This window comes from Arachis duranensis, chromosome 2 (assembly GCF_000817695.3).
Source record: "Arachis duranensis cultivar V14167 chromosome 2, aradu.V14167.gnm2.J7QH, whole genome shotgun sequence".
Classification (NCBI taxonomy): Eukaryota; Viridiplantae; Streptophyta; class Magnoliopsida; order Fabales; family Fabaceae; genus Arachis; species Arachis duranensis.
This window is the reverse complement of record NC_029773.3, coordinates 91,265,967-91,278,492: the sequence shown is the minus strand read 5'-3', so window position 1 is coordinate 91,278,492 and position 12,526 is coordinate 91,265,967. Positions and strand designations below refer to the sequence as shown.

General features: G+C 25.2%; 2 protein-coding genes across 2 annotated transcripts; both read right to left on the bottom strand.

The window, feature by feature from the left end:
- Window positions 1-3,006: 3,006 nt before the first annotated feature.
- On the bottom strand, window positions 3,007-3,582 carry LOC107476110 (uncharacterized). The gene has a single exon (XM_016095858.1). It carries the CDS (start codon window positions 3,580-3,582, stop codon window positions 3,007-3,009), a length of 576 nt encoding a protein of 191 aa, XP_015951344.1.
- A 4,872-nt stretch (window positions 3,583-8,454) lies between these two features.
- LOC107476132 (uncharacterized) lies at window positions 8,455-9,738 on the bottom strand. The gene is made up of 2 exons (XM_021134601.2): window positions 9,317-9,738; window positions 8,455-8,665 (listed from the first exon to the last, which is right to left on the bottom strand). The coding sequence occupies exons 1-2, from the start codon at window positions 9,483-9,485 to the stop codon at window positions 8,460-8,462; spliced, it is 375 nt and encodes a 124-aa protein (XP_020990260.1). The 5' UTR covers window positions 9,486-9,738; the 3' UTR covers window positions 8,455-8,459.
- Between the last annotated feature and the right edge of the window lie 2,788 nt (window positions 9,739-12,526).

The following is a 12,526-nucleotide window of genomic DNA, read 5'->3' as shown; positions in this document are numbered from 1 at the left end:
TTAAATTTATAATAAATAAATATTTATTTCTCGTAGTATAATAAATTTTTTTATGAGGCACCAAATATATATTTCAATACACAGTATAACTAATTAATCAATAATTTTTTGTGTGTAAATAATATGATTTTTCTTGTATTTATTTTGCTATCCTTTAAAGCACACTTCCATTTTTTTAACACTCTAAAACAACTCTAAAATTGCCTTTTCTTTTGTCAACTAGATAATATCTTACTATTTTGCTTAAAAAAATTGTGGTTGCTTATTTTTATCATAAGAATAACTCAAATTAAACTTGATATTAAGAGTATCAGAAAAGGAAAATGTTACTTATTATTATTAGTTGACTAATTGCGTGCACGTATCATTAGATGTAAAAACATTTATGTTTTCTATTTAATCATTGAAAATTTTTGAAAAACATGATTTGTGATATGATAATAGAGTCTTTTTCCACATAAAATGTAAATTTTCAATATACATATGGACGATTGATGTATTGTTCACATTTTAAGTTCCATTTCAATTGTTAGAATTAAAAAAATGTATTAAAACTATTAACCTAACTTCACTTCACAACCTTTTTTTTAATTATTTTATAATATAGATGAATGCTAATGCGATTTGAAAAAAAAAAGTAAAAATGGTACCATTTTCTAAATAATAAACTTGATCTTATTAAAGGTTATTAAATAATAATTAAATTAATTAATTATTATTTATTTTCAATTTGAAATACAACCCAAATAAGGATTCAAAACAGTGAACAATGCAAAATTGCATCTCTCTCTCTCATTTGAATTAAATTGCTTCTCGCCCAGTCTCATCTTCTATCAACAGTGCCGCGCCGCCACCTACAACAGCCGTTATCGCATATAGTTTCGGGAAACGCTGCCGTGCGCACCGTCGCGAAGATTGTGTCGTTCGTGCAGTCCTGAATGTTCCAATCGGAAAAGCCTGTCCCCCAACTGGCATTGTTTCACCCTCTGACGTCTTCATTCGTGTCACATAGGGAACATACTAATGTGACGTTTTCATACGTCCAGCCTCCACCGCCTAGCCTTTTTGCGAACGTCCGCGCCGCACCAACTCCGGACAGTCTCTTTCGCGCTGTCCACTCGCCGCCGGCCGTGCAGCCTCCCCTGCAACTAGTTTGATTATGGTGATTGCTTCTTCTGTTCATTCATCTCCTTCTTCTTCTATGTCAATGGTCAGTTTATGATGGTCATTTTAGTAGGTATACCGATGATTATTTTAATTCCTATATGGATGATTATTTTGATTGGATTGAATTTAGTTATATATAATTAAAATATGTTGGATGTTCAATTCATTAGGTATGGAGATGATTATTTTTATCCTTAAGTTGATGATTATTTTTACTAGGGATGAAGTGGGATGATTATTGATGAAGGTGGGGGTGGCAGCCGGTTGAGAAAGAAAAAGGTATTGGAGTGAAATGTTTTGGTAAATTAGGATTTGAGATAATTATTTTTTTTGAAATAACTAATTGGATTTTTTGAAAACTAGAAATTTGAAATCTGAAAATTTAAAATTTAAAATTTGATGTGAAATAATTAAATAAGAATAATTTTTATTATTTATTTTTATTGGACTAAATAACTAATTCATTGTATACATTATTAAAATTTTTTATTGTCTTCTTAGCGGAATTATATATACTGTTCCTTACTTAATATAAAAAAATGAATAAAAATGAGGTCATAATCGTAAATTAAACTATTTGTTTTGCTTTATTGTGGTTCTTAACCAAAAGAAAAATAAAATAATATCAATGCTAGGAGCCATCAAGTGGCATATAAGAAAAAGAGTATAAATGTTTAATCAAGAAGAATTTGCATATTTTCTTGATGATTCTCTCTACAAAAGCAATGAATAAGAAGTGGCATAAATTCCAATATGGAAAAGATATATCTGTACGGACAATTCCTATTATAGACAATCCAACAAGCCATGGACAATATAATAATAGTGTTAATACTTAATATTTCATCTCTTCTCCCTTATAATTAGCTTTAACATATCTTAATTAGAATGAAAAAAATTGCATATTGGTAAACAAAGTCAACACATGAAATCTTCTTGATCCACATATAGCAGAAGAGAATCTTATTATCTATTTTTTCGTTTAATTTTCTTCACATTTTGTTTAGGATAAAAATTTACGTAAAGTTATTTTCATGTGAGATTGATAATTAAAAATTATTAAATAATAATTTAGTAAAATTTATTAAATCATCTAATAATTTTTATTTTTGTTTAGAATATACCAATAAATTTAGCATTAGTAGTCAAAAACGCTTTCTTAATGTGACAAAGTTCCCTCTATTATTCAATTGTCAATGATGAAGGTACAAAGTTTAATAGAAAAAAGCTAAGTAATTGATGACCCTTAAATCTAATAGCTTATCTGAGAAGTATATATAATTATTGCATTAGGATCTTAATTACACTACAGAGTACATCAATAATTAATAGAGTGAATATTGAATAACAATGGAGAATCCCCAAAACAAGCAAAATCATCATGATCAATGCCTAGAAACCACACTTATATAGTATATTACTTGAGAAATTAAAATAATAAACCAAACCTATACACAAATTTAAATTCTCCATGCAACCTTCCTTTAGAAAAATCATATCTACTTGATGAAGACAACAATCATGTTTAATTTGAATTTTGGATTATAAATTTTTCATTCTAAATTAAGGTTTATACTTTAATAGAGTGCTCAACCTGAGTTCATCAAAAGAATTAATGTATCTACAAAAATTATGCTAGTCATAATCTCTAAATTGTTCTCTCTATATATATTTCGTTTATCAAATACATTATTTTTACTTTTTTTACTCGTTAAAATAATGGTAATATTAAAAAGACAAAAAATTGCTATTTTAAGATAATTTTTTATTATAGAATAAAGATCAGAAAATAATAAATATAAATTAGCTAGAGAAAATTGATAAATATAAATCTCACCACTAGATAAATTCTGTACAATATTTAGCATCATGAACTTGAGCATTAGGACCAGAAACAATGCTAATAAAACCTTGTGATGATGAATTATCTCTTTTAGAACAACTTCTCCAAAACCCAGTGCCATAAAATGTTTCCCACATCTCCTTCTCAAGCTCCATAACCTCTTTGTCTATCATTTCTTCTTCCAACTTCTCATCTTTCAATTTCTTAGCTACATCCTCTTCACCACCGCCGCCGCGGCCGAAAAATTTACCTCCAAATTCTTCGTCTAAGGCGTAGCTATAGCAACGATTTGGAGGGTACAACCCTTCTTTTCTGGCTTGTCTCAGTCGACGGCGCTGCTTTCTTTTCTCCAGCGCCTGTCTGCAGAGACCAGCCGGGACCTTGTAAATAGCAAGGAACACAACGTTGGCCAAACCAATGGGAAAACAGCAACACACGGCGGTTGCGCCGCCGATCACCTCTCCGATCTTTGTCCCGGCGGACTTCTTGGAACCGCCTTGGCCGCCATGGATGAGCTGCTGCTGTCGCCGGTGCCGATGATTATTAAAGGATGTTTGCCTGAGAACAATCATATTGGACATAACAAAATATAAATATGATTGTAACTAACTTGTAACTAACTTTAACTACCTTGTATAACCGTTATGTAACGGAAAACAAGGAGAGAGAAGCTTCTTGGGGGAAGGAAATGATGGGGTTTTGGATTTTGGTACTTTTTTTCTTAGTTCAATGCCTTCTTCAACCCTTTATATGATTGATCAAATTTTGACACACCCAACAAAAAAGATTGAAACTTTTTTCTGAATTGGAAGAATAAAAATAATGGGGTGTGGAAAATATTGTAAATTTGGTTGAAGAAAATTGAAATCGATCTCTCTCTATGTTAGAGATCGATCATTGACCTAAGCTTCATCCATGGCTATGGAGCAAGAGAGGAGGAGAATTATTTAATTGTAGAGGGAGACAAAAGGTGTTTGTCTCTTTGAGGATTGGAAAAGAGGAAATGGATTTAGAAAAATTAATATTTGAGAAGTGTTTATATATAGTTGAAAAAAAAACATAACCACTAATTTGATCGGTATTTAGGATCTTGATGAGGCAGCTAATAAGGAGTTAATGACCCTTTTTTAGAAAAAAAAAAAATAGATTTTTTATTTTTTTTAATCTCTTGACAGTTAAGGTAATTTCTATTATGGTGTTTCTTAGTTGAGTTTTTTTATATATACTAAAAATAAATCATCATATATAAATACTTATTTGTTGTTTATAAAAAGTTCTAATTATATTAATGTAAGAAATTTGATTATTCAATAATAGTAGAGTTATTATTATTTTTTATGAAATTGATTTTTTTTTTGTTGGGTTTGTTTAATTATAAGTTATTTAATTAGGTGTAATTAATCTTGGATTAGGACATGGCCTTAAACCAAGCACACGTAATGGCAGCTAAGAGGGTTCTGTATTTAAGTTTCTAGATTGCAGATAGTGACGGATTTTTAGTGACGGATATTACAGAACACATATTTGGACTTTAGCCACACATACATGACATTAGTTTTTTTGTTTTTTGTTTTTGTAGTTTAATTTAATTACAATTATATTCTTCTTTTTAACCTTACACAATAATTTTTTCAGTTTTATTTTAACGTGTATTACAATATTACTATTCAATATTTTTTTCCAGTTTTATATTACTATCAATTTTTGGAAAAAAATTTTCATACTAAAGACTACATTATATTATAGGCCTTGTGGTTAAATGACAAAAGATATTCCACTATCGATTCTTTACAAAATGATTAATTAAATAAAATACAATAATCAACTAATAAGTGTTGTGACACAGAAAAATCAACTTGGGTAGTTGGGTGTGAGAGTTTTTCAATTTATATTTTTATATTTGATATCCAATGTCGACAACTTGTGTAATCATCACTTTACACGCATGAGTACATAGCAATTAATCACACACAAAAAATTAAAATAATAAATTTAATATGGAAAATATGAAATAATAATGGGTGTCAACATCATCATTATCATCATATATATTATTCCGTGTGTAGAGAAAAGACCAAATTCGAATTCCATATGGTATCAAATTTTCATAGATACTATTACTTATGCCAATTAATCAAAAGATTAGGAGAATTCAAATTGCACAACTTCCATATTTGCAAAAAACGCATGTGGTTGATAAGAACTACTAATTAATTAAATTAAGTAATGGAGTTTTAAGTTTGAGAATAAGTGGTGTTCCATGTAGCCATGTAGGGCCTTGGAACCCTTAAAGATGAGATCAAAGATTACGTGTCCCTTAATTTAGTTTGGCTTTTCTCTTTTATTTGTTCCTATCCAATACCTCAAAGCTAGGACTGCCTTTTATTTATTTATTTATTATGAAAAAAAGGCATTAATCAACAATTAGAATAATTAAATTTATTATAATAAAATAATTAAATTTCTAATAAATAACTAATTAATTTTATTTATAATAAATTTAATTATTTTATTATAATAAATTTAATTATTCTAATTGTTGATTATTTAATAAAAAATATATAAATACATAAAAATTAATTTAATAATTGATTTTTAGTACATACAAATCTTTTTTATTTGTTTATAATCCTACAAAGTACATAAACTTCAAATTTGAAGTTGTAATTGAGAAATATATGCATGGTTAGAAATTGTATTACGTATATAAAAGTTGTTATTGGTATTGTTTTATATATTTTTTTTAATTATTAAAGCTAGGAAGATTTGAATCCGCGATCTCTTAGATAAGTATAGAGAGAAAAATATGTCATTTGAACTATAACTCATTAGCGGATTGTTTTATAAATTAATTCTAGATTTCTAGTTCATTATTATTAGTGTAATATTATTTCTATAATATTATATAAATATTTATGTTTATATATTACTATGTTCATAGAAATATATGATTTGATTATTTTAAAAATTTTACAAAATTAGAAATAGCAACGAAATACAACAATCTTTTTCTCAAATAATAATAATAATAATAATAATAATAATAATAATAATAATATATGAAATTCAATATTAGTATAAGATTCGTATAAGATATGATTGAGACATTTTTTGCTTAATTCTAATTGAAACTTTTTTGCTACCTCTATATACGTATAAGATTCGTGAAAATACTTTCGAACTAAAGTATCAGTGCCGATTAATGAATAATTTTGCAATTGAAAATTATTCTTATTTATTTGAGTTACGTAATTCATATATGTGCATAAGTTCAGTGGTGTATGTCTAACTTTTCAATATTCTTCAAATAGTAGAATATTTGACAAGGCACCCAACGTTTTTTTTTTTTAATAAATAAGGCATCCCCAACTTGAATATGTTGTTTTATTATTATTATTATTTGAAGGAGAGAATAATATTTCATAAAAGGTTATTTTAATTTATTAAAATTTGGAAGTTATGCTAAATAATTAATGAGATATTTTATACATTCTTTTTTATGAAAAAAAAATTTCTCATAAAAAAATATTTTCAACAAACTTTTACTACCAGGTGTTATATACTTATATATATAGAATTTATCCTAGGCCATAATTTTTCTAATGCTTCTTAAAAGTGTATAAAATATTGATTTATATTGTTAATCAATCAAATTTGAAGTTTAATGTATATGTAGATAGATGATTAGTTGATAGTGTTTGGAAGGACAAAATAAACCATTGATTAGGAGATATTAATTAGGCTTAACAGTTATTACTTAGGTAGCGTTTGTTTTGAAGTACTGGGACAGAGATTAGGAGACTGAGACACAGTATCATGTTTGTTGACTTAGAGATTGGTACTAAAATTTCTGTTTCTGTCTCTAAAATTTCAGTATTTTAGTACCTCCAAAAAGTAGAGACACAGGGACTGAAATTTTTAGAGACGGAGACTGAAATTTTAATAACATTTTATACCTAAAATATCCTCATTTCAATTAATTAATTCCAATTTTATCCTTTATGCAAATTAAATTAGAATTTTATTGTTGTTTCAATTTCTGTCTCTCACTTTGCACCAAACAGAATACTAAAATTTATTTCAATCTCTGTCTCTTAATCTTTGTCTCTCAATCTCAGTCTTTCCATCTCTGTCTCTCTGCACCTTATAGATTTCTAGTTTTCTATATATCAATGACGAGCACATAGGAAGCATAAGTGGGCACTAAACAAAACAGCATTATAATTTGTATTAGATAAGAACAGTTGACCAAGATAGAAAAAGTTGAAGTTTTAGTGAAATTAAAAAAATAAATTAAATATGTAAAACATAAAATTATAATAATATTTAAATCGTAAAATCGTTATTTTAATATAATTTTGTAAAATTGATTAATTTATTTAAAATTATAATATTAAAAGATTTTAAATTTTTAAAAATTAAATTAAAATTCTATCTAATATGGTGTATGTTGACTATTTTCTTGTTTAATTTGTGCCCTTTTTTTTGGTCTAACTTCAACTGTCCTATGAGTCTGCTCTCATCAGTCACTCCATTTATTTTCCAACTTGCATTTATAGCAAAAAGAAAATGGATTGGGAGTTCAATTTGAAATTTTCGTGATTTAAATTATTAGAAAAATACAGGATGATCATTGACTTTAGATAAATAGGTCAAATAAAAAACATTATGATTGATTATCGATTTTTTTTTTTTTGGTCTCCATTGTTTTCAAGTTTGACCTTGATCATGTCCTTCTCTATTTTTCTGGGTTGTTTTTATAATTTTTTTTGTGGGCTTAGGCCTGTGTAGTATTATTGGAGAACTAAGGTCCAAAAGAAAACAAAATAAAGTAAATTAAATTGGGTAGCTCGGCGCCAATGAACCTTAGCTCACACGGCATTATGCACCCTCTCCAAAATAACAACCGACAAAAAAAAAAATTGGGTAGCTCACTAGTCCATTTAAACAAAACAAAAAAACAAAAAAAAATTGAGTAACTCACTGGTCTATTTAAACAAGTGTTTGAGAGTTGGGAGACTCGAACCCACGACCTCTAAGATAAGTATGAAAAAACTATGTTATTTGATCTATAATTCATCGGGAATAATTCAAATTAAATTGATCTTACAAAACTATGTATTTGAAACTTAATTATTATGAGGTGAGTAAAAATTTAATAGAATGACTCTAGGTTCTTTAAGATGTTGAAGGCAAGATCTTCTTGAATTACTTTTTTTTTTTCTAAATAAATGTTGTTATTTTATGTATATATATTTATTTCGTCTTATTCTACTCTCTTGAGCTTGACTTTGTTACTTATTGGGAAAAAGGAATTTATATGTAAAGAAAATAACTATTGACAAATTTTTATAAATAAAAAAAAGTTAAAGAACAATTATTGAATATAACAAAAATCACTCGTAAAAGAATAAAAGAATTAATAATATATTAACAACCGCAACCATAATCAATTCCTATGTTTCAAAATTCCCCTATACATATTATTAGTAAATGGCATGATATCTTTCAATTCCTGACACCCACATTTTTGAACCCTTTCTCCAACTAAAACCTTGTCATCCTTCATAATATGTTGTGTCTTTTCTATTGGAAATACCAACACATACTCAGCGAACCGCACCTTCTTCTTTATTTGATGTTTCTTCTGTGATTCTACACATAAATTAACATAAGAGAAATAATTTAATTTGATTTAATTTATTCTTTTCAACTATATAAGATATTAATTAAAGAAAAAAAAGACAATAAGAGAATAATTGATGGAAAATTAATACTTTATGAAAAAGTCTAGAAGACAAACAATTTTATTAAAATTTGTTCAGTATTTAACAAAAGAAAAATGAACAATCCTACATCATTAGATATAATTTTATACCATTAAAAATATTAATGATAGTTATAAATCACAAAACTTACTGGCCCCTACTCTAACACTCATCATAGTTTAATTATTCCGTTGGTTCTTATAATTTTACTAAATTTATAATTAAACTCTTATATATATATTTTTTCAATTAGATCTCAACACTACTTTTAATTTTGTAATTAAGTTTTTTTACGTAAAAAACGTTAAAATTAATCAAATATGTCTCTAAAAAAATATAGCTAAACATCTAATTAAGTTTTTAATTGTAGATATTTTCAATTTATAAAAAAATATTCGGTTAACTTTAATATTTTTTACATTAAAAATAATTAAAAATAGTGTAAAAAAATATAAAAATCTAATGATAATTTTGATAAAACTACAGGAACAACCAAATAATTAAACCAAAATTAATTAACAAATGATAATATACATACCATCCAAGCTTTTATGCTCATCATGTGGTGTGTAACCACAAATTTCGACTTCAAATTTCTCCATGAAATTCTTGAGCATATGCTTATGAACTTGATGAATCAAAAGAACCATGCTTCCAGAAACAGCAAAAACAGTCATGACTCCAATTTTCATTGAACTATTCTCCATTTTTTCCCTCTTTCTAGCTATTTGTTCTAATTGAAAAATTAAAATTAAATTTGGTTGGGATCATGTGAAGAATTTTAGTTACACGTAGATAAAAAATATAGCTAACATATACAAGCACAATAATCATCTAAGAAAAATGATGATGTGCATATGGCATAGTACTCAATGAAAGGAAATGTGGGAAGAATAGTTAGAGCCATTTTTTTTTTCTTCTTTAAAACTAAATGATGGTGATGAAGAACAATGTGAGGGATTGAAGGAATAATGATGATGATGATGATGATAACTATGATATGTCTCATGGTAATATATATAATTATATGTCCAAACTAATAGTCAATAAGTTGAATTTTTTAGTAATCTATTTTTAATCATGAAAAGCTAAGATCCAACAAGGTTTTTAAATTGTTAATTTAACTTCTTTTACCTCAAGTAAGAAACAAATTAAATATCCTTAAAATAGTAGCAAGGAGTACAGATTCATTTATTTTATAGCTGGTTTTCTTGAAGAATCTGTTGGTATTTTTTTTTACGTTTGACTTTTGAGTAAATGAATTTACCAAATTTTTTCTTCAATCATTCTATGAAAATGATTGAATATAGAATATTCTATTTGTTAACCTATACTATATATGTATAGGTCTACAAGGAAAACCACAATAATATTTTATGGAGATTAAGTTAAAATAAAAATAGTATGGATAGGTAGGTAATAACATGTATATCTAAGTCTCTTAACACAAATCTTATATCTACACAAAAAAAAAAATTAGATGGTAAATCAGTAATTTTATATTTATGTATAAATATATATTATTTAATTTATTTTTTCCCATCTAATATTATTAGAATAGGATTATCCCAGTAAAATGATCCAATTGGATAGATTTGAATGGATTTAGGGAAATGTTTAAATACTTATTCATAAAAACTTGGTTTTAAGAAACTACAAGTGTATTAACCCGTGCTATGCACGTGATAAGATTGAAATTATAATTTTAAATTATTTTATTAAGACTAATTTAAATTATAATAATTTGATTAATAAAAATAAAACATGTTATGTATTATTTATTTTTTTAAGCTAATGTTAAATATATTAACTCGAAAATAGTTATTAATTGGTTTTAGTAATCTACTTTCTTCAATAAATCAAACATATATACTCAATGTGACCATAAATAACTTAATAATACTTAGACCCACCAATAAATTTTTATATGTTGTTTTACTGCCAAATAAGAATATATCAAAATTAGCTCAAAATAAATAATAAATTATTAGAGAATTTTAATGCGCAAAATGTTCTAATAAACAATAAATAATTTAAATCTACTAAAAAATAACTCAACACTTTTCTTTGATATCTGTAAAATATATACCTGAAATAATATTATATCAATATTAGTATACAGTTTTACAATAATCGACCGTATTTATTATACATGACTCTTTCTTAAAAGTTATTCTATACACGTGTGTAGTCAGAAGATAAATTACTGGACTTTATTTTATTTTTCTAAATTATTATAATTATGCATTATTCATTAAATACTAATTGTAATATTGTAATATAATTATAATAAAGATATTTTAAATGCTAATTGTAATATTGTACTATAATTATAATAAAGATATTTTCTAAAATAAATTTAGAAGAGATAATAGTACTTTCATTTTGGAGGGAAAATGAATTCATAAGGAATTGATACCTCACTTTTATTAGTTGATAATGTATTAAATATTGATTTTATATAATTATAATAAAAATATTTTTCTAAATTAGTATAATTATGTATTATTCGTTAAATGTTAATTGTAATATAATTATAATAAATATATTTTTCTAAAATAAATTTAGAGAAGAAAATAGTGATTTCATTTTGGAGAAAAAATGAATTCACGAGGAATTAACACCTTACTTTTATTAGTCGGAGAAAAAAATTCAGTTTTAGTATATTTTGTTATTATTATACTTTTTTCTCTAATCATATATCCACTATGTTCTTTTCTTTGTTTCAGCATTTTGAACATGGGTTAACTTTTCGTAGTTCTCACTTCTCAGTCATTCTATTAGATGTAGTTAATAACTATTAAAATTTTTTGATTAATATAGGAGAAAAATATATTATTATATGATAGAATTAATATGAGTATATTTTATTATTAAATAAACAAAGTTAATATAAAATAAAATTATACATAAAAAAAGCAAAGAAAATAAAATTAAAATAGCAAAAGTGATAAAAAGATTATTTTTATAATTTTGTTTTGTCATTTTTACGTATAGAAGATTAGAAAATTGTAAATTTTTAACTAAATTAATTTATATTTGTTGTATTCAATTTAAATAAGTAATAAATTATCTTATTTTAATTTATTCCTTAAATTTATATATCATAAAAATTAAATCAAATAATTAATATACATAATTTTAAATTGTGTGATACTTAAATATCTATTCAAATCAATTAGTTGATATAATTAATTCATCATAATGAATTAACTTTAATGAGTTAAACAAAATAAAGCAGAAGTATACTACGTTGATTCTATTATTAAAGGTGAAAATTCAATGTTTATATAATAGAATAGATAGAATAGATAATATAATAGACGGCGAGAAAGAGAAAGATAAACATTTTAGATCCTAAGTTATTTCATTTGGATCTTGCAATGTGAGTATCACATTATTTTACTTATTCTACCCTATGGACCTTTTTGTAACTTTATTTCAGTATCAACGGAATTTTACTACCTTTGAGTACTAAATTAAAATTTAAAATAAAATTGGAAAAAAATAAAGAGTATAAAATTATTGATTGAAAAATACTCTAAATAATAAAAAGCCAAATTAACTTTAATATTAAATTTATTAATACGATTTTAATTTTATATAATAGTTAAAAAATAGATTAGTAAAAGCAAATGGAAGAATGACTTTAATTAGTATTTGATAAAATATTCATTTAGAATAATTAAAAAATATAAAATTATGATATTATTAAAAATAATACATTTTAATGTTAAAAAAATTATAT

Coding starts and splice junctions, on each gene's coding strand:
- LOC107476132 (XM_021134601.2), bottom strand. CDS start 9,485: ATGGAGAATAGTTCAATGAAAATTGGAGTCATGACTGTTTTTGCTGTT. Junction 8,666..9,316: donor TGAGCATAAAAGCTTGGATG/GTATGTATATTA, acceptor ATTTATGTGTAG/AATCACAGAAGAAACATCAA.
- LOC107476110 (XM_016095858.1), bottom strand. CDS start 3,582: ATGATTGTTCTCAGGCAAACATCCTTTAATAATCATCGGCACCGGCGA.